This window comes from Typopeltis vanoorti, chromosome 12 (assembly GCF_054136105.1).
Source record: "Typopeltis vanoorti isolate ZY-2024b chromosome 12, IOZ_Tvanoo_1.0, whole genome shotgun sequence".
NCBI lineage: Eukaryota > Metazoa > Arthropoda > Arachnida > Uropygi > Thelyphonidae > Typopeltis > Typopeltis vanoorti.
Window position 1 is genome coordinate 64,969,966 of NC_143560.1, and position 27,253 is coordinate 64,997,218.

The 27,253-nt window shown below is 36.7% G+C and overlaps 1 protein-coding gene across 1 annotated transcript in view; it reads left to right on the forward strand.

Annotated features, from left to right (window-relative positions):
• Positions 1 to 27,253, forward strand: part of LOC150100847 (voltage-dependent calcium channel type A subunit alpha-1-like) — a 1,659,894-nt gene that overhangs the window by 713,202 nt on the left and 919,439 nt on the right. Inside the window, exons 28-29 of the mRNA XM_090401918.1 lie at positions 8,617 to 8,760; positions 25,512 to 25,713. Coding sequence (XP_090258044.1) covers positions 8,617 to 8,760; positions 25,512 to 25,713 — 346 coding nt within the window. The remainder of the gene's footprint in view (positions 1 to 8,616; positions 8,761 to 25,511; positions 25,714 to 27,253) is intronic.

Below are 27,253 nucleotides of genomic sequence, written 5' to 3' on the forward strand. Positions count from 1 at the left end.
AGATCGCTTGTCTCACCAACCTCCTCCAGTACAGCTCCTCCAATCGACTAAGCATCATCGTATTGATGGATCCCAAAACCTCAAGACTTTACATTTTGCTGCATTAAACCGACAACCTCATTTATTTATCCATCTGACTAGTTTATTCAAATCCTCTTGCAGGGCTGCCAAATCTACCCTATTACTAATAACCATTCCCAGCTTCACATCATCCACAAATAACCGAATGTCCCTTTGCAATCCACTGACAATATCATTGATATAAAGGTCGAACAACAGGCTCCCAGTACTGAGACCTGTGGAACCCCACTTGTAACCTTCTGCTTCCTTGATATTGCCCCATCATACACAACTCTCTGATACCTATCAGTCAGCCAATCCTGAATCCATTTAACTAACCCGACATTTAAACCCATGTGCTGCAACTTAAATATCAGCTTATCATGTGGCACCCCTGTCAAATGCCTTTTCAGAATCCAAAAAAATTGCAGTATATGCCTTTCCCTCATCAACTGCTCTTGTCATTTTATTATAAAAAGCAATCATATTACTAAAGCAAGAGTGCCCCTTAACAAATCCATATTGATTCTCTCAGATAACATTACCCTCATCTGCCCAACGCTGTATATAGTTCCTCACTGATTTCTCCAAGACTTTAACAACTACTGATGACACACAAACAGGCCTATAATTAGATACTTCCAGACTACTGCCACCCTTATGCAATGGCACTATCTTACCTTCCTTCCATTCCCTGGGTACTTTTCCCACAACCAGACTTTTATTGAAAAGCCAGGTCAACGGAGCTGTCAGTTCTTTGGCACATTCTCTCAAAACCCGTGATGAAATACTATCCAATCCAACAGCTTTATTGATATCCAGAGTACTCAGTATTTGGAAAACACTCTCCTCTTGCAGCTCTAAACCCTGATCCTGCCCTATTCCTCTAGTATTAAAATCTCCTCCAGGATGAAATACTCCAATAAAGTGCTCATTGAACAACTCCACTATGTCCTCTGCATCAGTCCCTCTATTCCCATTTTTATCCCACAATGTCATTCTTCCACAATCGTTTCTCTGCCTATTGGCCACATAGCTAAAAAATTCCTAGGATTTTCTTTGGATCTTAGTGCCAATCTCTTCTCGTATTCCAGTTTTGCCTTCCTCACTATACTGGTCACTCTCCTGGCCTGCATCTTATATTCTTCGTGTATCTGTTCTCCACCCCTCTTCTTGTATATCTTCCATAATCTCTTTTTCAATTGCAGTTCCTGTTTGATATCGTTTGTCATCCACTTTACACCAAATTGTTTCCTTTCTTCATCTGTGGAATACAGCTTACTGTTGCTGCTAACAAATATTCTTTCACAATTTCCCAAGCACTAATGATATCCTCGCCTTCTAATTCTGCCCTCCATGGGATTGTCCCTAGTTGATACCGAAGACTATTATGATCACTTGCCTTATAATTCCACATACATTCCCTTTTCTTTGATACACCTGCATGTCTGTTCATCTTCCAAGTCAAAACCACATGGTCACTCTCTCCAACTGGTGGGAGAGATGTCATCTCACTTATTATCAGCTCTTCTGATGCTATGACCAAATCTAAAACTCTTGAACCTCTTGTTCCTTCCATCACATGCTGCTGAAGACATTTGTCCCTCAAGATTTCCAGAAATTCTATCCACTTCTTACTACTTGCATTTTCCTCTTCCCAGCTTATACTGCTGTAGTTAAAATCTCCCATAATAATCATTCTTCTTGCACTTGCCAAGCTAAACTGCCTAAACATCTCCTGCTCCCCTCTCTCTGTGCTCCCTGGTTTATAGCAAAACACCCCACTAAATATCCTGTCTGGCCACCTCTACCTCACACCATATGCTTTCAAAACCATTTGTGTCACTGCCTTCCGAAGCCTCCACTCTTAGATGACATAAGTCATCACTTATCATAAGCTATACTCCACCACCACGTTTTCCTTTTCTATCGTGCTGAAAAATGCTGTACCCTGCCACTTCAATTCCAGTTATTATATCATCCTCCGTCAACCACATCTCAGCGATCCCAATAATCTTTGGCCAGGTTGATGCTATCAGTGCCACCAATTCATCTCCTTTATTTTGGAACCTAAAATTAAGAAATCAACCTGGCCAAAGATTATTTTAGATATTTTAAAAAATATCAAAGGTGTTCTATTTTAAACATAAAACAGAACACCTTTGATATTTTTTAAAATATTCAAAGTATATTTATTCAAAGTAGATGTTTAGGCAGTTGAGCTTGGCAAGTGCAAGAAGAACGATTGTTATGGAAGATTTTAACTACAGCAGTGTAAGCTGGGAAGATGAAAATGCAAGTAGTAAGAAGGGGATAGAATTTCTGGAATTCTTGAGGGACAAATGTCTTCGGCAGCATGTGATGGAGAGAACAAGAGGTTCAAGAGTTTTGGATTTGGTCATAGCATCAGAAGAGCTAATAATAAGTGAGATAACATCTCTCCTACCAGTTGGAGAGAGTGACCATGTGGTTTTGACTTGGAAGATGAACAGACATGCAGATGTATCAAAGAAAAGGGAATGTATGTGGAATTATAAGGCAGGTGATCATAATAGTGTTAGGTATCAATTAGGGGCAGTTCCATGGAGGGCAGAATTGGAAGGCCAGGATATCATTAGTGCTTGGGAAATTGTGAAAGAATATTTGTTAGCAGCAATAGTAAGCTGTATTCTACAGGTGAAGAAGTGGACACAATTTGGTCAAGTGGATGAGAAACAATATCAAACAGGAACTGCAGTTGAAAAAGAAAAAAGAGAATATGGAAGATATACAAGAAGAGGGGTGGAGAACAGATACATGAAGAATATAAGACGCAGGCCAGGAGAGTGACCAGTATAGTGAGGAAGGCAAAACTGGAATATGAGAAGAGATTGGCACTAAAATCCAAAGAAAATCCTAGGAATTTTTTAGCTATGTGGCCAGTAGGCAGAGAAACGATTGTGGAAGAATGACATTGTGGGATAAAAATGGGAATAGAGGGACTGATGCAGAGGACATAGTGGAGTTGTTCAATGAGCACTTTATTGGAGTATTTCATCCTGGAGGAGGTTTGAATACTAGAGGGATAGAGCAGGATCAGGGTTTAGAGGTGCAAGAGGAGAGTGTGTTCCAAATACTGAGTACTCTGGATACCAATAAAGCTGTTGGACTGGATGGTATTTCACCATGGGTTTTGAGAGAATGTGCTAAAGAACTGACAGCTCTGTTGACCTGGCTTTTTAATAAAAGTCTGGCTGTGGGAAAAGTACCCAGGGAATGGTAGGAAGGTTAGATAGTGCCGCTGCATAAGGGCAGTAGCAGACTGGAAGTGTCTAATTATAGGCATGTTTGTGTGTCATCATTAATTGTTAAAGTCTTGGAGAAATCAGTGAAGGACTATATACAGTGTTTGGTAGATGAGGGTAATGTTATCTGTGAGAATCAACATGAATTTGTTAAGGGACGCTCTTGCTTTAGTAATATGATTGTCTTTTATAATAAATAGACAAGAGCAGTTGATGAGGGAAAGGCATATACTGCCATTTTTTTGTTTTGATTTTGCAAAGGCATTTGACAAGGTACCACATGATAGGCTGTCGGGTTTAAATATCGGGTTAGTCACATGGATTTAGGATTGGCTGACTAATAGGTATCAGAGAGTTGTGTATGGTGGGACAGTTTCAAGGAGGCAGAGGGTTACGAGTGATGTCCCACAGGGCTCAGTACTGGGATCTATATTGTTTAACCTTTATATCAATGATATTGTCAATGGATTGCAAGGGGACATTCAGTTGTTTGCTGATGATGTGAAGTTGGGAGATGTTATCAGTAACAGTGCTGATGTTGCAGCCCTGCATGAGGATTTGAATAAACTAGTCAGATGGGTAAATAAATGGGGTTATCGGTTCAGTGCAGCAAAATGTAAAATCTTGAGGTTTGGGATCCATCGATGGGATGATGCATACTCGATTGGAGGAGCTGTACTGGAGGAGGTAGGGGAGACAAGAGATCTGAGGGTGATGATTGATAGAAAACTGAAATTCGGGGAGCATATTGCAAATGTGGTGAGTGTAACTCAGAGGATTGCTGCAATATTAAGAAGGACGCTGACCTGCAGGGATAAAAGAGTTATCATTCCATTGTATAAGGCCCTGATCTGACCACACCTAGACTATTGTTCTCAGATTTGGTCCCCAGGATTTGAAGGGGATAAATGGACTGTGGAAAGGGTACAGAATCTATCTATCTATCCCAATGGCTTTAACAGGCCTTTAAGGCCCACAACCTTCCAAGCATGTTTGGATTTCGTAACCGAAATACGAGGATAGAACGGTCACTCCTATGCCTCAAGGTATTCTTGGCTGTATCCCTGTGTGTTCAAGGGGCCGGTTTGCCTGCTTGCGGGATGAAAAACACCAGATAAACTGGCGGAAAAAACCCTACTGCCCGCGCCCAAGACCGGCTAACTTGGCTATGGCTGAGGAAGATCCTTCAGCTCCTCACGTCTCCGACGGGAATCGAACCTAGGACACTCCTTCCCCAGGCATATGGTTGCGAAGCGCAAAGCCACTAGGCTAACCGCGCGGACGGAAAGGGTACAGAAGCAGATAACAAAGATGGTTTCAAGACTGTACGATGTGAGTTATGAGGATCAACTGAGGGAATGTGGACTGCAGAGTTTGGTGGATAGAAGAAGAAGAGGTGATATGATTGAGATTGTTAGTAAGGGAATACTGTGAGTAGACATATAAATACAAAATTAATGACGGAAAATCTTACGTAAAAAGATTTTTTTAATGGTATAATTTTTGCCTGTGTGTCAAAAGATCTTCAGTATATGTTAAGGTCAATTTAAATAATAACTGATAATTCCAAAAAGCTCCAACTGTTAAGTAGCTAATGTAAGATAACTAAAAAGGTCAATAAAATCTCCTAAAAAAAAAAAAAAACTATATATACAATCAAACGTTAGGAAAGATGAGCTGATTTGTAAAGTACTATCTCCCATTAAGGTGATAGAAGTAAACCATCAGATCTGTTTAAGTTAGGAGAGTGGGGTAAAGTTTCACATGTTTCTTTATAAAGCCGTTCTATGAGGAACCGACTTTTGTGAAAAGCTAATCTTTCCTAACTTTTTATTGTATATATAGGTTTTTTTAGGAAATTTTATTGACCTTTTTAGTTATCTTACACTAGCTACTTAGGTGGCTCTTTTTGGAATTGTCAGTTATTGTTTAATTTGAACTTAACATGTACTGAAGATGCCTGTGACCACTTAGTTCTTTAAGTTTTCCAGCAAACCCTGATGTACAAATATTTCATGCTTTTTGGTGCATGCATATAGCAATTTTTGCAATGCATCCACTGCGAAAAATCTAAGGCAGAACCAGATTTTCATACAGAAGCCTTTTGTGCCACTGATGTACGTTTCTTTATGGATGCATTTTCAGAAGCAGGAGCAGTACAAATAAACTGTAACAAAACATAATATAAACAACAAAAATTTTAAACAATAACACCACTGAAGGACACTTGTATCTAAACTGAAAAAGAGCACAAAAATAATAATTTATTATTATTATTTAAAAAAAAAATTTTGAAGCTCATAGTAAAATCCTTTACTATGAGATTTGAAGTTATGGTATTAGCTGAATGGTTACTAAGGCATAGTTTATTGAATATAAAAATAAAAAGCTTCTTTTAAAATCCAGACAGCTGACTCTATAACCATATTGTAGAAATGTTTATGCAGTTTTTCCCCTAAAATCCTAGAATACATTCTTGAATTTTTACACATACTTTTGATACTCTTTAAGAACAATCTCAGGAAGGAGATTGAAGTATTCAGAAATAATTGACATTTATTATTATTATTATTATTATTCAGGCCACCATGAAGTCAAAAGACTCATTGTGGGAAGTCCTTCCTAAGAAACACAAAGTCTATCAAGACTCATCGAGAGGAGGTTACCCTTGAGAAACACAAAGCCTATCATACCATTTTCCTTAAACTCATTGACTGTTCGCACTCTCACCAGTCCATCAGGCAATGCATTCCATGGTTCAACCACCCTCCATGCAAAGAAACCACTCCTCACCCTCTTGCAAACAGTTTCCTTTCGTAACTTCCAGGGATGGCCTCTTGTCATCGCTCCTTCCCGCTGTTCAACCAAGTGAAAGAACTCCCCAGTGTCAACCCTGTAACCACCTCTCAACAGTTTAAAAGTCTCAATCATATCACCTCTCCTTCTTCTATTCACCAAACTCTGCAGTCGACATTCCCTCAGCCGATCCTTATAACTAAAATGGTACAGTCCTGAAACCATCTTTGTTATCTGCCTTTGTACCCTTTCCACAGTTAATTTATCCCCTTCAAATCCTAGGGACCAAATCCGAGAACAATAGTCTAAGTGTGGTCTGATCAGAGACTTATATAATGGAATGATAACCCTTTTATCTCTGCAGGTCAGTGTCCTTCTCATTATTGCAGCAATCCTTTGTGTTACCTTCACCAACTTTGTAATATGTCCCCTAAATCTCAGGTTTTTGTCAATCATCAACCCCAGATCTCTTGTCTCCTCTACTTCCTCCAGTATAATTCCTCCCATAGAGTATGCAACGTCCCATCAATGTTTCCCAAACCTCAAGACCATACGTTTTGCTGCATTAAACCAACACCACCATTCATTTGACTAAGCTAGATTCATCTATCTAGCTTAGTCAAATCCTTTTGCAGGGCTACCACATCTGCACTATTACTAATGATCTTTCCTAGCTTCGCATCATTCATAAACAACAGTATATCCCCTTGCAATCCACTGACAATGTCATTGATATAAAAGTTAAACAATATAGGTCCCAGTTTTATTCCTACATTTTTTTTTAAAACATCTGTGATTGCTATGCACTTTTCATTCCCGTAATGTGGAGATATACTGCTCTAATACTTTGTTTATCATAGATCATCTGAGATGTTTGTGGCTGCCTAGTGCATAATTAGGAAGCAACAAACATCTCAGCTGATATCTGATATTATATTGCATTTGAACATGTTGTTTAATCTGAGTCTCGGGTCTGATTTAGTCCCGAAGGTGTGGAAAGAGGGGAAAATAGTTCCACTGCATTAAGGAAGATACAAGACTACTGTTGCAAATTACCGACCAATCATCATATCAGGAGTCATTGTCAAGGTCTTGGAGAAAATAGTCAAGGGAAAAATACAGGAATGGATTGATGAAAATGAGATACTCTACAGGGGACAGCATGGCTTTGTGAAGGGTAGATCATGCCTCAGTAACTTGCTCAAGTTTTATAACACAGTGACGACTGAACTGGATAAGAGTAATGGGTTTACAGTGATACTGCTGGACCTGGCTAAGGTGACAGGATAGCACATGGAATTCTAATCTGTAAACCGCAACATATGGGAATGGATATAGGGTTGGTGAGATGGATAGGTGGTTGGTTGTTGGAGAGATATGAGAGTAGTTTATTCAGGAGTAGAATCCAAAAGACGGCCTGTGACTAGTGGTGTGCCTCAGGGTTCTGTTCTTGGACCACTGCTGTTTAATTTGTTCATTAACGATATAGGGAAGGATCTAAGAGGAACGGTTCATTTGTTCACTGATGATGCAAAGTTGGGTAGGGCAAGTGAATGCAGAAGATGTCAGAATCTTGCAGGACGATTTGAATAGATTGGAGTTCTGGGCTGAGGAGAATGGATATTAATTTAATGTGACAAAATGTAAGGTTATGCATTTTGGGGTGAAAAGATTAGCAGCAGTATACCACATATGCGGAACTGTACTCCAGGAGATTGATGAGGCCAGGGACTTGGGAGTGTTGGTGGATAGGGAGATGAAGTGTAGGGAGCACATTGCAAAAGTGGCTAAATCAGCTCGTCAACTCACTTGGTTGTTGAAAAATACTTTGACAAGCAGAGACAAGCAAGTTATTGTTCCTCTGTACCGAGTCTTGATAAGACCTCATCTCAACTACTGTGCCCAGATTTGGTCACCTAGGTTTCTTCTTGATGGGGAGGAGGTGGACAGGATTCAGAGGCGAGTGACCAAGATGATAGCAGTTGTATGGAATGAACCTTATGAGAACCGGTTAAAAATTTGTGGGTTGCAGAAATTGGTTGATAGGCAGAAAAGGGGAGATATGATTGAGACATTCAAATTGCTAAAGGGTTTCTATAGGATTAATTCAGAGGATATTTTTGAGATCAGTACTGGTGGTGGGAGAACTATGGGACATCTATGGAAGCTGGGCAAGAGTGTGGTTAGCAAGGTTCTTTACTTTTAGAGTGGTAAATGAGTGGAATAAGCTGCCAGAGTCTGTTGTGGGTGCTATGACAGTGAGTGAGTTCAAGGTAAGATATGATAGATATTGTGAGAATGTCATATAGTTGTGTGGACATGATGTTTAGGGCCTCCCTCGATGAGTCTAAGGACTCCCTGGAGTCGCCCGGTAATAATAATAATAATAATAATAATATTGAAAACAATGTTAATTAGATTTTTCATAAACTTAAATTTTTAATTTACTCTAACAAAAGTTGTATGTTTGTTACAGGGGAGAATACTTTGTATTTAATGAACAAGATAGACCACCTGAAGTGCATGAACGAGAATGGCTGCATCAGCCTTTTCACTATGATAATGTAATGGCAGCCATGTTAACGCTTTTTACTGTTCAGACAGGAGAAGGATGGCCAAAGTAAGTGAATTAATATCCACTGAAACATACACATTACCAAAATAAATCACTTTCTTTTTTTGACAAAAAAAATATGTATATATATACTATTATAGCTATTATCTGATGCTGCTGCTAATAATTAAGTAAATTTAAGCATTTTTTGATGGGAGCAATGGAGATATTCTTACTCTTTTGTATTTTATGACTATAAAAACTTATAAAAGAACATTGACTTATCGACTTATGCAGTTAATTCATTCTGAAGGTTTCCATGGAAGTTGGAAATCTATGTATGTGAAATAGTGCTTAATGTGATGCATTTTGACAAAGATATTTCTTTCAAAGGACAATTAAAGCTAAACAGGTTCTGCTTATAAAATATAACTTTGAGGAAATGAAAGTTTCCTCAGTATCCAACTGATTATATAAATATAAAGGCTTATGTAATTGTAAGAAAACTAAACAGTGTTGAATATTTATTATGAATATGCAATACTGTATCTTATACACACAGCCTATACTACTGCAGCTGTTTATTTTTTTTTCCTTTTTTTTATTTCCTCATAAATCAGTTTATAGCAAGCAACAACAACATTTTGTTTTTTCTCTTGTATAAGCATAAGACTTATTCACATTCATTATTGCATGGCTTTAATCAGGGGTGTAGTCCTAAAAGAAATAGTGCCAGGGCTGCACCTTTGAAACAAAATCCAGAGCACGAAGTGTGGCATTATTATTATTATTATTATTATTATTATTATTATTATTGCCATATGGCAATAATCTCTCTACCATATGGTAGAGAGATTGCCTTGTTTAAAAAGTTTAAAAAATTTTGATAGTTTTATGAATTGGATTAAAACTGGCTTTAATCCAATTCATCAATAATTTTTCCATTTGTTTTATCAGTTTATTTCTTTTCTTGGAAGTGATTGTGGATTACATTGGCTGAACTCTAAGTGCAGTGCACAATGCAAACTTTATCTTTTATAATCTTTTATATTTTCTATATCTTTTTTAATATATTCTATATCTTTTATATTTTGAGCCTGTGTAGCTCAGTGGATGTGGTGTTTGCACACCATGGTGCCTTGATCATACGAAGGAAGACTTGGTGTCAAACCTAGTTGACGACTAGAGGAAATTTTTGTCATCCTGGTTGTCTAAGTGGTTAGCATATCCGCTCTCCAGCCAAAAGGCTGTGGGTTCAAATCCTGCTGTGGGCATGGATGTTTGTGATTGTCTGTGAATAGACTAGTGGCATTGGTGTAGATGATGCAGTGCGTAGTTGGTTGATTGAGGGTGAGACAGAGAACCGTAGAGTAGGTGCACTCCCTCAATGAGCCTTTGGACTCCTGGAGGTGTTACACAATAATAATAATAATAATAATAGTTCTAACAGTCAATTCATTCATTTCGGTAATTATTTCAATGTCTATGAACTTGTTACCTCATTTATGTTTCATAAGATCCACTTGACGCTTCATAGTTATACGGCACCTGTTCTTACCACTATGAATACATGTATTTATTTTCATCACTTTTATGTTTCTTAGACATATATATGGATTTATATTCTGTTTTATATAAGTAAATATATAAGTACAAGGTAAGTTAACTAACAGGTCCCAATTTTGCTCTCAAGGTAGAAACTAAAAATGGCAATGATGCGCTGAGCTGTATTTAATTTCTTTCATTTTGCTTTGCAATTTACATTCTTTCAATCTGTCATCTTATTCCACATTCCAAATTTCTATTAAGCCATGCATCAAGCACAACTCTGATGTTGTAATCAGAGTTGTGCTTGATAAAGGATCTTGCTATAAGGAAGTTGAAATACTGCAACCACATTATTTACTAATCTGTGTAACTTGAATCCGTATTGCTTAAATTTGTATGAGTTGAGGTCTTACTGTATTAGAGAACTTTTATTAGTCATTGCACAATACAGTTACACTTAATCGAAATTGTGCTCTTATAATGATTTATTTATTTAATATCATTATTATTATTAACATCTGACCTATATGAAGTCACAGCCTTGTGGGCTTAATGTCTCTCCCGGGTGTACACCAAGTTCCCTGTGACTGCCATCTATATACTGCTTCAGATAAACTTGACGATCAATAGAAAAAAAAAAAATACAAGAATATCAACCATATATTTATCAATGAGGAAATCTGATAAATCTGGATTGGCTCAACATGGGATAGACACAGACCACAACATTCTGTGGTCTGAAACATGCCTACTACATCGCTGTCACTACAAATTTGAACATCTATATAAGGAGAGTGCTGAAGACTTGCTTCACTGCCCGAACTCAAATTGGAATGACTGCCTATCATTATCAAAAATATGGGAAAGTCTGATTAGAATAATGCATCATTAATTTTTTTTATTACTTACTATTAATACCAAGAATGGTATTTTATGAAATCATAAGGTCCCAACTGTTGCTAAATAACTCATAGCAACACTGGATAAAAACAGAAAGGAAAGATGGATCTCAACCATCCATGAACTAGTTTCACCACATCTAGCCGGAAAAGCTGGTCACGTTGAGAAAATTAGGTGGGGAAGAACCAACAACAACTTCCAAGATACGTCCCAGCTCTATCAAGAAAATTACTGTGCAATCTTCCATCAGAAAAAATCCTGAAGACGGGTCACGAGCTTCCTGAACTTGTACACCCAGTATCTCAGGAAGAGGTATAGGTAGCCTTAAAACTCACCAAGAATATCAAGGCTGCAGGAGTAGATGGTATCCTCCCTGAGTTTCTAAAACATCTCGGTCAACAAGGCCAAACATGAATGGCCACCCTTTTCTCAAAAATTATAATAACTGGAAAACAACCAAATCTATGGCAGGAAGCCAAAATAATTGCCATGCCCAAACCAGGGAAAGATCCAAATGATGTCAAAAATCTACGACCTATCTCCTTGTTTTGCTCCACCTTTAAGCTCTTTGAAAGAATTCTCCTTAAAAGAATTTCACCACTCATCGAAAGAGCACTCCCGATTGAACAAGCTGGCTTCAGGCTAGGAAGAAGATGCTGTGACCAGGTCCTGGCTCTGAGAACACAGATTGAAGCACGCTTCCAGAAGAAACTTAAATCCAGAGCCACTTTCACTGACCTAACATCAGCTTATGACATAGTCTGGATCAGGGACCCTCTCCTAAAGCTAGGAAATATTATAAGGTGCAAAAAAATTTCCAGCTTTTTGAATCCATTCTTTCCAACAGAAAGATCTGGTCCATCTTGGCAGAAATAAGAGCATGCCCAGATTCCTTCACAACTGTCTCCCACAGGGCTCTGTGTTATTCCCTTTACTATTTAACATCTACGTGTATGACTTACCACATACCAGCTCAAGCAAGTATATGGATGCTGATGACCTAGCAATCCTACATCAGTCTACCTCCTTTGCCAACCTGGAATCAACCTTGAACATCCTGGAAGAATACTTCAAGCAGTGATACTTGAAGCCAAATCCAACAAAAACTGTGTCCATGGTATTTCCCTTGAACAATGCAGATGCGAATCGACACCTCAACCTTTCTTTCTGTGGAAAAATGGTAAAACATGAGCCTCACCTGAAATACCTTGGCGTGAGCCTGGACAGAAGCCTAACCTATAAAAGGCACATCACCAACCTGTCTAACAAAATTAAAATGAGACACAGTATCATTTCAAGGATGGCTGGGACAACCCAGGATTGTGGTGCAGAAGTCCTAAGGCCATTCCTCGCTAGCCCTCACATTCTCTGCAGCAGAATATTGTGCCCATGTCTGGGAAAGAAGTGCACACACTAACATTATAGACACCCAGCTAAATTCTTCCATGTGCACAATTAGTGGGACGGTGAGAAGCACCTCTCTCCTGGCTGCCTGTGCTATCTAACATTGCTCCACCAAACATACGGAGAAGACAAGGCTCGATTAAAGAATTTAGTAAAACAATGAGCAACCCACTCTTGCCCCTGCACCCAGACTCTCATAAATCCACCTAGTCTTTGCCTAAAATCTACAAAGCCTTTCTGGTCCTTGGACGAACTCTCTTCAGCTGCATTGCCATCAACACCTGACATGTGGAAAGAATACTGGTCCAACAATCTCCCAACAAATGGCTTCCTGGTAGAAGATCCCTGTTCAGTACAGCCTGGTTTTGACCTTCCTAGGAAGATTTGGTCATCAATCAACAGGATCAGAACTAACCAGGGCAGATGTGGCTACCTACTACATAAATGGAGGCTGTTAGACCACCCTTGTTGTGATTGTTCTCCTGTGGCTTAGACGATTACTCATATTGTGAACGACTGCCCAAGGCGCCAATTTCATGGTGTGGCCTACACAACATCCACCAGGTGATGGATGAGGCCTTGGATTGGCTTTCCAGACTGGACATTGACCAGTAGCTGTTCTGTATTCCTTTTGCCATAAGAATAAATAAATAAAATAAGGTCTCAAGGAACTAATAAGATGCTGTATCTATTGGGTTATCTGTAGAGTATGACATTACAAATTATTTTATTTATTTATTTATTTTTATACTGTTATATTAACCTTTTCCTCAGTTAGAACATAACATTACTGGAAATATAACATCACATACCTCATTCTATTTTAAATAAACCCATTGTTTGCATTCTACCTGTATCAACTGTTTTTTGCCACTAAAGATGGTCTGTGGCTTTCAGACTGAAATTATTATTATTACGGGCAACTCCAGGGAGTCCTCAGACTCATCGAGGGAGGCCTTATAATAAATTCTTACTTGTACTTTGTGTTTACTTGTAAATAATTAATTAATTTTGTCACAGGTTGAGGAAATAAGAGATCTGGAGGGGGTGATAGTGGATAAGGATCTGAAATTTAGGGGGAACATAACCAAAATTGTGAAGACAACACAAAGGCTTCTGGGAATGATGCAGAGGACACTGACTTGTAGAAGTAGGGAGATTTTTGTTCCATTGTATAATGTTTTGATTAGGCCACACATGGACTGTTGTGCCCAGATTTGGTCACCTGGTTTTCAGAAGGATGAAGAAATGTTGGAAAGGGTCCAAAGGTGACCGACTAAGGTAGTTTCTAACCTCTGGAATATCGAGTATGAGAAAAGATTGAGAAGATGCAATTTGCTGAGTCTCGTGGACAGGAGGAAGAGGAGAGATATAATAGAGACCTACAAGTTAGTAAGGGGCTGTTATAGGATCAATGCTAGAGAGGTTCTATAGAAAATAGTGGGAGATAGGGGAGAACCAGAGGTCATCCTGGAAACTGTATAAAGAGGGTGTGAGTAGGGGAGTGAGAAGCAGGTTTTTTTCATTCAGAGTTGTGAATGATTGGAATGCCTTGCCTGAGAGTGTGGTGTCTGCAGAAAATTTGAGTGTGTTTAAAGCACGGTATGATGAGCTGTGTGTATGATAAAAGTACCTCCCAAATGTCTTTGACTCAATGGGGTCTTGAGTAATAATAATAATCAAAATTATTATTATTATTATTATTAACATCTGACCTACATGGAGTCACAGACTTATTGTGGGAGGTACACACTATCACAAACAAATCTCAGGCAATGCATTCCGCTTACCAACCACTCTCCATGTAAAAAATTTGCTCTTCACTCCTCTACTCACAGACTCCTTATACAGTTTTCGGGGATGGTCTATTATTCTATCTTCCCCCTCTCCCATTCTATGACAAATTTCTTCCATGTTAACCTGATAACAACCTCAGACTAACTTGTATGTCTCAATCATGTCACTCCTCCTCCTCCTCCTCCTATTCACAAGGCTTTGCAATTTACATTCTTTCAATCTCTCTTAATATTTCACATTCCAAAGACCACTTACCATCTTTATGAATCTTCTCTGGACCCCTGTCATCATGAAAACCCAGTGACCAAATTTCTGCATAATAATCCATATGATGCTGTCATGACGACTCCTTTCCGTCGTGTTCTAATTCACCATCTAGTCTTAAGTCACTTTTATGAATAAAATAACTAATTACGAAATGATCACCGATCCAAAAGTAGGGAAATTTATATTTATACTGCGCCACCCTATTCTTAGATTAGTCTATATAAATAGTAGGATCAGTTCTAAATTAAGTTAGCAGTCATCTCATTAGGCCAAATCATCTATTATCATTTTTACTTGGGGTTCCCGCAAGATTCGAATATTTATGAACGGTGCAATAATAAGGAATTCAGGCAAACACAATATTTAGATCAACAAAATAAAACATTTAATATATGATATGGTTAACAAATACAAGAACTCTATTTTAAAATGGAACTATACAATTAACTTAACACATCTTCTTAGGTCACTGATGCTAATTCAATGTTCTAATTTTCATATACTATTCACAGTCTCAAATACACAAATCTTCTTATCTCAAGTTAATATAACAATTTCACATTTATTCAGTCTTCACAAATTTATCAGCTCAATGTTTATATTCACAGCAGGCAATAAACTACGTAAGCTATATTCCAAGCAAATATATTCCCGGACCTTGAGCATCGGAGATATATTACAGTTAATGCTAGAATAGAGAAACTTACACAACTACTCTTACCAGACAAATTCTTCAATACATCAAATTATTGAGAGAGCACTTATGAATTAACTTAATTAACATTAGCGGAACACACATAATAAAATTTCTCCACAGTTCAAACTATACTACTGTTAGTCGCACTTCACTATTCCAAACAACAGTAATTAGGTACTGATATCTGTTCTTATTCACTTTTCTCCAAGTAATCAATATAACCTTTTCCTAGGGCAACACAGAATTAAAATCGTAATCCAGATTAACTGGAACTAATCAGAATTTTCGCATTGACTGTCCAGTTTCCTTTTATCTGATTACGGCATCAACCTTTCTTCATAACAACAGCAGATTTCGCTTATAACATTAAACTTTATGTTTCACTACTTATAGGTTCACTTCCGAACACTAAACTCATAAATTTCTGCCCTCAGGATTTTATAATCTTGGTTCCGCAAAACTCTCTCCTCACTCCTTAATAATAATTCTTCTCCCTTCCCTGTCTTATCTATGACCTTCCTTCTCTTTCTCTTTCTCTCCCTATTCTATATGACCTTCACTCCCACCTTACGTTCGAACGCCACGCTCTCTTCACTCGTGGTTGTTTACGCGTGCATCTCCATGACAATAGACTAAGCGTAAACATTTCGCTAATGTAATGTATGCTCTTTTACTACTACATTTGTGATTACATAGCATTAAATATTTTACAAATAAGAACAACAAAATATTTAAGCTACTTCTTCAACTTTTTGATTACGTATACAGTTAAATATAAAATAACACTTTACGTTACACCATATATATTTGGTTATACAAAATTCTATACATTTTAATATTTTATAAATTAATAGTAGATCAGGTTTTAATTAAATATTTAATTAGTAATTCTCAATTAAGGACTAATAAATAATTTTATATAAGTCATGATTAATATTTAATAAGGAATGTTAAATGTGAATGAAAAAAAAATAAATTACATAACATAGCTTCATTCACAATTTAACAATGCTTTATCAAGGCCTTATACAATGTTCAGAGGAATCATAACCTCTTTATTTCTGCACATCAGGATCTTCCACATGATTACCATTATCTAATTGATGACTCCACAACTTGTGGAATGTGATCCTTGAATCATCCTCCATCACCGCTCCCAGATTTCACATTTCCTCTACATCCTTTAAAGTTTACACACCATAAATTAAAGATACTAAGAAATTATATGCTTGGTTTAATCCTTTCTCCAAGTGTAAGCAAACAAAGTTTGCACCTGAATTTTCAGTATTTTCAGGATGGGCAACTTGTATATAGCAGCTAATGATTTCTTGATATCTTTAGTTTATAGTATAACCAAGTGGAAAAACTTCCAACAACTATCTCTAATTCAGAGTATTTTAATAATAAGGTGTGACACCTTTTGGCTACTCGTACATGAAAATATGACTTCAGTATTACTTCAACCTTAGTATGGCTTCAACCTTGCCTTGGTATCCCATAATGCTTTGCATTATGGGATACCAAGGCAAGTGATGTGAAGTCATTAACTTCTATATACGAATTGCCTCAATCCTGAAAATACTTCAGGTGCAAACTTTGTTTGCTTATACTTGGATAAAGTATTAAACCAAGTATATAATTTCTTGGTATCTTTAATTTATAGTATAACCAAGTGGAAAAATTTCCAACAACTTTTTCTCTCTAAGTTCACACCTAATATTTCTCTTTCAGTTTTACATTGTGGTGTTCTAATTTGGAATATAGTCAGAGATAGGTTAGTGCCTGCCTTTATCCAATAGTTTGGATAGCAATCTCAGTTTTTTTTTTTTGCTATGTGTTCATTGTTTTGATTGAAATTAGAATGATAAACTGATTTTTCCTAACTCCCTTTAAAAAGATGTTCAAATTTAAAGTAGTTTTTATACCACAATTTACTGATATCCCTTAGAATCCTATTAGTATTTCACTGTATTATGGAATCCTAGATTGTGAGGGAAAATATAAATATTTCTTCATGATACAGCCTAAACACTAGTCATATGATTCTAAGGGATAGCGATAAACTATTCTAAAAAAGCAGCTTTAAAATACAGGAACAAAGCTGGATATATCCTGGCATTAGATAAAGGAGGTGATGTGTCTTTGATGTTAGAAGGTAAAATTGTTCTTCTTCATGAAGGAAGAAACGTAACTGAGGCTAGAATTTATAGGCTAATCTGTGTGTCTTCAGTTGTGGATATTGGAGAGGCTGGTGAATGCTAGGATTCAGAATTGGGTTGATAATAGCAGTATTCTCTGTGATGGTCAGCATGGTGGTGTGTTAAAAAGTAAGTTACATTTTAGCAGTCTGCTTATGTTCTACACCAGGGTAAAAAGTCACAGAATAAGGATGATGCATTACACTGGTATATACTTGGATTTTTTAAATGCTTTCAATAGATTTCTGGCTGGTAACTATTGTTATGTTACATTATGTGTCATGTAACTATTGTTACATGATACTTCCAAGGATTCCAAGGACTCATCATGGAATTGGATAGATGACTGACTGTCTGATTGGTATCAGCAAGTTGTGTATGGGAGAATGGTATCCTTTTTAAAATAGGAAGGTCATTAAGGGAATATGATGCAGCTTTCTGTTTTAAGACCATTATTATTTAACTTGTATGTTAATGATAGGAGGACAGGTTTAAATGGAGATACACAGCTGTTTGCAAATGACACAGTTATGAAGAACTGTGAGGAGTAGATCAAATTTTGTGGGGATCTGAATAGGCTGTGTGATTGAGCAAATGAATGGAGCTACTAGTAAGACCAACATGTAAGGTCTTTACTCTTTCACTGCTTGGAATATATCAGCTAGCTAAACTCTCGTTGTTGGCTTATTTTCTGTTATGATTTACATTAAAAAATCACATGTAAAACTTTAGTTGGTTTTTTTTCAGTTGATATTTAACCAAAATTAAAACATAAATTATGTTTTACTGAAAATCTTGCTCAGTATTTTTATACAATATGGAACATTCTACATTACCTCTGACATTCTTGCAAAATTTTTGAAGTTCTTGATATTTTTTGAAACGGAATAGATACATCGGTTCGCAACATTTATCACACATATATCTACTCACTCGCTTTTTCTCTCTTTCTCTCTCTCTCTCTCCACTTTTCTTTTCTTCAAATGATGTTTGGACATACATGGCAGTACTTTGTGGGATTTTTCTTAGGAGCAGGAAAAACGAATATTGGAAAGTATCTTCCTTTCAATTTGAGGAGGGTTCACCAGGGGAGTCCACCTCTCATTTTAATTGCTGCTCTTAATGTGGAAGATTTGAAAATTTGAAAATTTACAGATTTTCAAATTTTCAAATCACAGATGTAAATATTAGGTTTTTCCCTGCATTTTCTTTATACATTGTCTAAGAATGTAGAAATTATGTGCAGGAGTGAAAAGCAGAAATCTATGTACCACTTCAAGTCCTAACAACAATATTCAGCAGAAGTACTCATCATGTCTGACCTGCTAACTGATAGTGTTATTCAGTGGGGCTTCATTATTCGCTGATTTGTCTACTTTTCTCTTCTTTCCTCATGATTTCCTGCAATTTTTGTGATTTATTATCCCTATGTACACTTCTTATTGTTTTAACTATCTGTGGGAAGATGCTGACCATGCGACACATTAGGTGGGAGAGTTTTTTTTTCTGTTATAGGCAAAAGTGCAAATATTTTCCTCTAGATAGCAGATGAAGACAGAGAAATGTTTTAGTTTAACTGAATTATATTTATAATAGATGTATCCACATCCCTGAGAAATTCAAATGTGGTTTTGATCATGAATTTATAAATGCAAAAGTGCACTGCAGTATTCTGCAACTTAGCAAGGAATCCAGTTTTAAACTGCTTGAAATTACTCAAGCTTAGCAGTGAAAAGGTTAAATGGGTTTCAATAGGATGCAGAGTATACAATTAATCAGGAAATTTGGAAGAAAGTGGAGAAGATGAGAGGGCTGAGAGTGGTGGTAGCAAAGAGTTTTATTTTATGAGTCACATTGTTAAAACTGTCAGGACCATCCAGCTGATTATTCATGTTCACATCAGACATCATACAAAATTGTTTTGTGTCATATGACCCATCACCATATCTACATCACCTTAATCAAATATTTCCTTCCCCAGTTTTGCATCAGCAAAAAACTGAATATCCCCCCCCCCCCAAATCTTTCCTTATATCATTAATATATAAATTACAGAGGGGGCTTTAGTACTCAACCCTGAGGCACTTCACTAGTCATCTTCATTCTCCTTCTCCCAATCCATCATATACTACTCTCTGGTGTCTGTCTGTCTGTTAGCCCCCCCCCTCCTCCCATCCATTCTACCAGCTTCATATCCATTTCCCATTTGCTCCAATAATGAGTTTAGTTTAATCATTTATCCAAGTGTGAGAAAACAAAGTTTGCACCTGAAAGTGTCTTCAGGACTGGGGTAAGGTAGTACAACACCAGGCAACTCATTGCAAAGGTGGAGAAAGCTGTCATCACTCCTATCTCAGTATTTCCCATAATGCAAAGCACATCTCCTTGTGGATATATGTAATGCTATGTATTAAGGCGAGGGCCACTACCCATACCAGTTTCGACCTTTATTGAGGTCTCGTCAGTAGGAGCCAGGCCTAGTAGTGGCGACACCAAGGCAGAAGCAATGAGAGGTCATTCCAACCTATAGGAGTTGCCAAAGGGTGTACAACCTTATTATTAAATTACTCCGGATTCAGAGAAAGATGTTGAGAGTTTATTTTTGACTTGGTTAGACTATAATGAGTTTAGTTTAATCCTTTATCCAAGTGTGAGCAAACAAAGTTTGCGCCTGAAAGTGTGTTCAGGACTGGGGTAAGGTAGTACAATACCAGCCAACTCGTTGCAAATGCGGAGAAAGCTCTCATCACTCCTATCTCAGTATTTCCCATAATGCAAAACACATCTCCTTGCGGATATGTGTAATGCTATGCATTAAGGCATGGACCACCACCCATACCGGTTTCGACCTTTATTGAGGTCTCGTTAGTAGGAGCCAGGTCCAGTAGTGGAGACACCAAGGCAGAAACAATGAGAGGTCATCTCAACCTATTGGATAACACACTTGGATAAAGGATTAAACTAAACTCATTATAATCTAACCAAGTGAAAAATAAACTCTCAACATCTTTCTCTGAATCCGGTGTAATTTAATAATAAGGTTGTACACCCTTTGGCAACTCCCATAGGTTGGGATGACCTCTTATTGCTTATGCCTTGGTGTCTCCACTACTGGGCCTGGCTCCCACTGACGAGACTTCAATAAAGGTCGAAACCGGTATGGGTGGTGGCCCTTGCCTTAATGCATAGCATTACACATATCCGCAAGGAGATGTGCTTTGCATTATAGGAAATACTGAGATAGGAGTGATGAGAACTTTCTCCACCTTTGCAATGAGTTTCCTGGTGTTGTACTACCTTACCCCAGTCCTGAAGACACTTTCAGGCGCAAACTTTGTTTGCCCACACTTGAATAAAGGATTAAACGAAACTCATTATAGTCTAACCAAGTGAAAAATAAACTCTCAACATTTGCTCCAACTTTTGTAATAGTTTTCCATGCAGCACTGTCAAATGCCTTTACAAAATCCAGCAGTATCATAGTTTAGCCATTTCACTTATCTAATTCTGTTGTCACTGTATTTTGACATGTGAGTAAATTATTAAAACAAAGAGACCTATCTTTTACAAAGCCCTGCTGCCCACCTTAGAGTATCATATTCCTATCCACCCACTGCTGGATTAATATCTCAGGAGTGATGATGAAACCGATTTTTCCAATACTTTAACCATCACTCCTGAGATATTAATTGGTCTCTATTAAATATATGAAGAGCCAAAGGCTTCAATTCGGCGACATATAACTTGTTTAAGTTAAGGGATATTACATCCCATATTGTTTCTTAGCCGAATAAGAAATTCAAAAGAGTTTCATGCCGAATATAAAAATTATATAAAGTTCAGCGATTCCAAGCGTAAGCAAATACCTGGATAGCAGCAACTGACCCTTAAGGTAGTGCAAGCTGAGGCAACTCATAGCAAAGGTGGAGCAAGATCCGATCACTATTCTTGATATTTACCCATAATGTGAACTTAGCTCCTAGGAGCTGTATTACTGTTCAACATTATGAGAGAAGGTCACTACCCAGACCAGTTTCAACCTTTATTGAGGTCTCATCAGTGAGTAGGTTGACCTAATTAATACCAAGTTTGTAGCGAACAGAACTTACATCCCTTCTATGAGAATTGGTAGTAAGATTGGATAGCAATCTTACTACCAATTCTTTTATTAATTTATTAATTAATTAATTATTTTATTAATTAATTGGATAGACTGGATAGCAGCAACTGACCCTTAAGGGTCAGTTGCTGCTATCCAGGTATTTGCTTATGCTTGGAATCGCTGAACTTTATATAATTTTTATATTCGGCATGAAACTCTTTTGAGTTTCTCATTCGGCTAAGAAACAATATGGGATGTAATATCCCTTAACTTAAACAAGTTAATTGGTCTCTAATTTGCTACTTCTGTCATGGAGCCACATTTATGTAATGGGACTATCAATGAAGCACTATTTATTTATTTATCAACTATTTATTTTGCTTCTATCACTTTCCTACTGTAAGCATTGATTAAAGAAATCTTTCCATTCTCATATACTCTTACTTGCTCCATACCAAAAAAAAAAAAAAACTCTTTTGGATTTACTTTGGCCTGATTAGTTAATTTTCTCTCATAATATGATTTGTCCTTCCTTACCATACTAGTTACCTTTCTTAGTTGCACTTTGCACTGCTCATGAATATGCTGATCACCTTTCTCTTTATAATTCCTTTACAATGTTTTCTTGTTTTGTAGCTCTTGATTTATATTTTTACTCATCTACATAACCCTCATTTGGTTTATCTTCCTGACCATGGGTTTGCAGTCTGATACTACTTCTTTCAAATAATCAGTGACCACTACCCATGCACTGCTGAAATTATTTCCTTATATCTTCTCTCAAGCCATGATACTGCTCCAAGATGTCTTCTAAGTCTGTCATAATTATCAGCTTTGTCATTCAACAAATCCTTTTCTTGATAGACAGTTCTACATGTTTAGCTACACCCCATAAGAAGACTACATGGTAACTCTCCCCAAATTGAGACAGAATATCTGCCTTTTTTATAGATATATATCTTCTGATGCTATTACCGATCCAGCATACTGCTATTTCAGATAATTATCCCTTACCAATTGATTATAAATTCCACTTCGATCTTGCTATCCTCTCTCTCCTAACTTCAGTCTATATCCTGAGAGTTGTTGAAGATTCCCATAATAATTGGTCAGCCTACACTGATTGTGCTAATATGCTGATACACAGCATCTACATCTTCCTGTGGATCCCTTGGTTTATAGCAGCAACCAACAATATATTTTGTCCTGTTGATCTCTATTGCACATCAATCAGCTTCAAATGAACCATCTTCCCCAGACCCAAAACCCTCTTTAATTTGTAATTTTTAGTTGAATTTCAGCTACCATCAGCAATACCCCACCTCCCTTTATCCTACTTGAAAATGTAGTACTCTTTACATTCTATCTCTGCAACTGTATAATTTCTCATCAACCAGGTTTCACTGGTGCCTGTAATTTTTGGCCACATTGAGTTGACAATAACAAAAACTCCTGACTCTTATTTCTGTTACTTAAGGCATTCATGTACATGCATTTCAACATCCCTTTGGACTGACAGTTACCCTTGTATAATGTCATTACCAACCCATTCAGATTTGAAATTTGTGAAATTGCATTCAGTATTGCATAATCATTTCTGTGCAAACACTCATTTGTTTGAGGTAGGCTGAACCCATATCAACTGCAAAAGCGCTCACAACTGACTCTGTCAACCCATTCCACTCATTCACAACTTTCCAACAATCATAGGAGACCCATCTATCATACCACTCCTTGAACCCATTAACAGACAAAGCGCTCACAACTGACTCTGTCAACCCATTCCACTCATTCACAACTTTCCAAGCAAAAAATCTAGTCTTCACACCCTTACTAACCACACCTTTATTCAATTTCCACCAATGATCTCTTGTTCTGATTCCTCTATCCAAGACATTTCAGCACTTGGCATTTAACCAAGTGAAAAAACTTTGAACATCTGTCTTTAATCTAAAGTAAATTAATAATGAGGTGATACATCTTTTCACTACTTGGATGTGGGAAATATATATATATGATTTCTACATCAACCTCGGTATCTCTGGGTCTGGCTCCCACTGATGTGTTTTTCACCATGGATGTGGAAAGTTTGCTGAAGTGGTCTCATGGCCCTTTTGGTTGATGCTTTTCCCTGGAATATGAACAGCTCTGCTCGGTTGTAGCATGGGCATGCCACTGGGTGGAGCCACCACTGAGGATTTGCCTTGGTGTCAGGGTGAGCTTATCACTGAGCAGAACCACTGCTGAGTGATGAGTTAAATGATTCTTCATGTCACTCATGACTGAGTGATCTGAGAGATCACATGAGTTTTTGGAGAGGCATTCCTCTACCTTAACATACCTCAATAAAAGCCAAAACTGCTCTGGGGAGTGACCCTTCCCATAATGCTAAGCATTACCCAAAGTAGTTTTGCCCAAAAGGATGTATTCTGGGAACTGATGGTAGTTGCTTCCAAGGGAGTAGAGAGGTTCTACTCGGTGGCTGGTTTTTGTTCAGTGAGTGGAGCCACTGCTAAGTTTCCTGTCCTACAGTGATTCAAGTCAGGAATGATGAGTTTAGTAGTGATACTTTATGGTCACTCAGTAAGATTTAGAGTGATCTTATAGATCACTCAGAGTTTTGGAGAGGTATCCCTGCACTTACCTCAGTAAATTCCAAAACCAGCCTGGGTAGTAGCTCTTCCCATAATGCTTAGCATTATACATGCCCAAAAGGATGTGTGCTTTGAATTATGGGATACTAAGGCAAGTGATGTGAAGTCATTAGCTCCTGTATACAAGTAGCTCAGTCATGAAGAAACTTCACATGCAAACTTTGTTTGCTTACACTTTGATATAAGATTAAACCAAGAATATAATTTCTTGGCAGCTTTAGCTTATAGTTTAACCAAGTGTAAAAACATTGATATTAGGAAGTTTTTCACTTGGTTATACTATTAATTAAAGATACCAAGAAATTATATATTGTTTTAATCCTTTATCCAAGTGTAAGCAAAGAAGTTTGTGCCTGAACTATTTTCAGGAACTGGGGCAACTCATATAAAGAAGCTAATGACTTCACATCACTTACCTTGGTACTAAGTCCCTTGCCCCAGTCCTAAAAATAGTTCAGGTGCCAATGTCTTTGCTTACACTTGGATAAAGGATTAAACCAAGTATATAATTTCTTGGTATCTTTAATTTATTGATAGTAGGGATTAAGAAGTGGTTGTGCCACTGTATAAAGGATTGGTCAGTCTGCACATGGACTGTTATTTCACCTAGTTTCTATTGTGATGTGGAAACTCTGGAGAGTTAATGTAGAAAATATATGGGAATATCAGTCATTTCTTCAATGTTGGTTATAGCGTGAAGTTGAGAGAATGGAAATTTCATTGTTTACTGGATAGGCAGAAAAGAAGTGATATTGGTAGAGTTGTTTACGTTAGTAAAGGAATTTTAGTAGATTAATACAGAATGGTTTATATATAGAGAAAAGGGGGAGAGAAAAACAAGCTACCATCCCTGAAAGTTGTGTAAAGGTATGGTGAAGAGGAAAGTGAGGAGTAGATTTCTTTGCATAGAGACTAATGTATGAGTGAAATGCTTTGTTGGAACGTTACGAATGTTAGGAGCATGAATGAGTTTTAGGTTCAGTATTGCATTATGTTGCTCTCTGTGTAAGACTCCCTCTTCCCCACAAGGATTCTCTTGACTCAGTAGAGCTGTTGTAATAATAATAATAATGGTCATGATGTATTTCAAAATGCAGTAGTTTTACATGTACAATGTGTTAATAGGAAATAATCTTTTTTAAAATTACTGTACATTCAAATCAGTTCTGTTTCATAGTTATCTGAATGATATTTATTTATTTATTTATTATAGTAAGAACTAATTTCAACCTTTCTTTTTTATATATTAGTGTTCTTCAGAATTCTATGGATTCTACTTATGTAGATTACGGCCCACTTCCTCGTTTTCGCATCGAGATGGCTATCTTTTATGTTGTTTTTTTTGTAGTATTTCCATTTTTTTTTGTCAATATTTTTGTGGCTTTGATTATCATTACCTTTCAAGAACAAGGTGAAAAGGAACTGGAAGAAGGAGATCTTGATAAAAATCAGGTGATTCACTATATCAGCTTTTTATTTTAACAGATATTCTCATATTTATGCAAAAAAAAAAAAAATTATTAATCATGAAAAAATCACAGTCAATAATTAGAAATAGATTTATTTTCAATAGAAATTTTCAAAAATGCTAAATTAACAATTATTTATTCTACTTTTTAAGAAAATTAAAAAAAATAATGAAAAATTAATCATTATCATCATCATCATGCATATCAAGGATTTAGGCCTAGCATGGCCTGTTCCGGCCTTAGAAGTCATTGAATCATTTAAGAAGACATCCTGGTTTTCTTTTTCCTAATGGCTTGTACTTTAAGGCTTGTTTTGGTAATCTTTCTGTTTTCATTCTTTAAACGTGTCCCATCCATTTATGTTTATATTTTTTAATTTTTTCTATTACTGGTTCTTGATTTAATTCTTTCAGAATTTCTTCATTTCTTTTGTGATCAAATAGGGTATACTCTGCAGTTTTTCTCATAAACTTCATTTCTGCTGTTATTAATCTTTGTTTGTCTTTTTGTTTTATTGTCCAGATTTCACTTCCATACATTAAAAGTATACAATACATTAGCCTGGTGAGGCTAATGTATTGTATACTTTTAGTCTGGTTTGTTTTTGAACTAGGTTTGGTTTTAATATAGAGTTAACTACACCTGTTATTTTTAAATATTTTGCAAGTTTTACATTTATATCTTTTTCATTTTCATATGTGATCATACATCCTAGGTAATTAAATGAATTCACCTGTTCTAAGATCTTGTTATCTATTACTATTTTAATTCTTGATCTAAATTGATTGCAGGATCTTGTCCTTTAAAGCCATAGTTTTTGATTTTTCTGTTGATATTATCATACCATAATCTTTGGCTATCTCATTTAGATCTAAAATAGCTTTCTGTAAGTTATCTTCAGAATTTGTAATTATTATTTGGTCGTTGGCAAAAAGGAGAGTGTTTAAGTTCACTGTAGGAGAAAGTTTAATTCCTTGATGTAAATTTTTATTCCATTTTATTATTATTTCATTTAAGTAAATATTAAAAAGAGTTGCCGAGAGGGGACATCCCTTTCAGACCCCTTGGTTTATCTCTCTCGTATATGATAGCTTGTGATTTAATCTTATTTGTATTTGATTATTTTCATATATACTTGTGATAGCTTTTAGGATATTATTTGGTATTTGTCTTTCTTTTAATATGTTAAATAATATCGATACAAAATTAATAACGGAAAACTCACGTACAAAGATTATTTAATAGTATAATTTTCGCCTGTGTGTCACAGGCATCTTCAGTACATTTTAAGCTCAAAATTAAACAATAACTGACAATTCCAAAAAGCTCCACCTAAGTACCTGGTGTAAGATAACTAAAAAGGTCAATAAATTTCCAAACAAAAAATGTATACAATAAAAAGTTAGGAAAGATTAGCTGATTTATAAAGTACTATCTCCCATAAAGGGGATAGATATAAGCCGTCGGATCTGTTTAAGTTAGGAGAATGAAGTAAAGTTTCACATGTTTCTTTATAAAGGCAT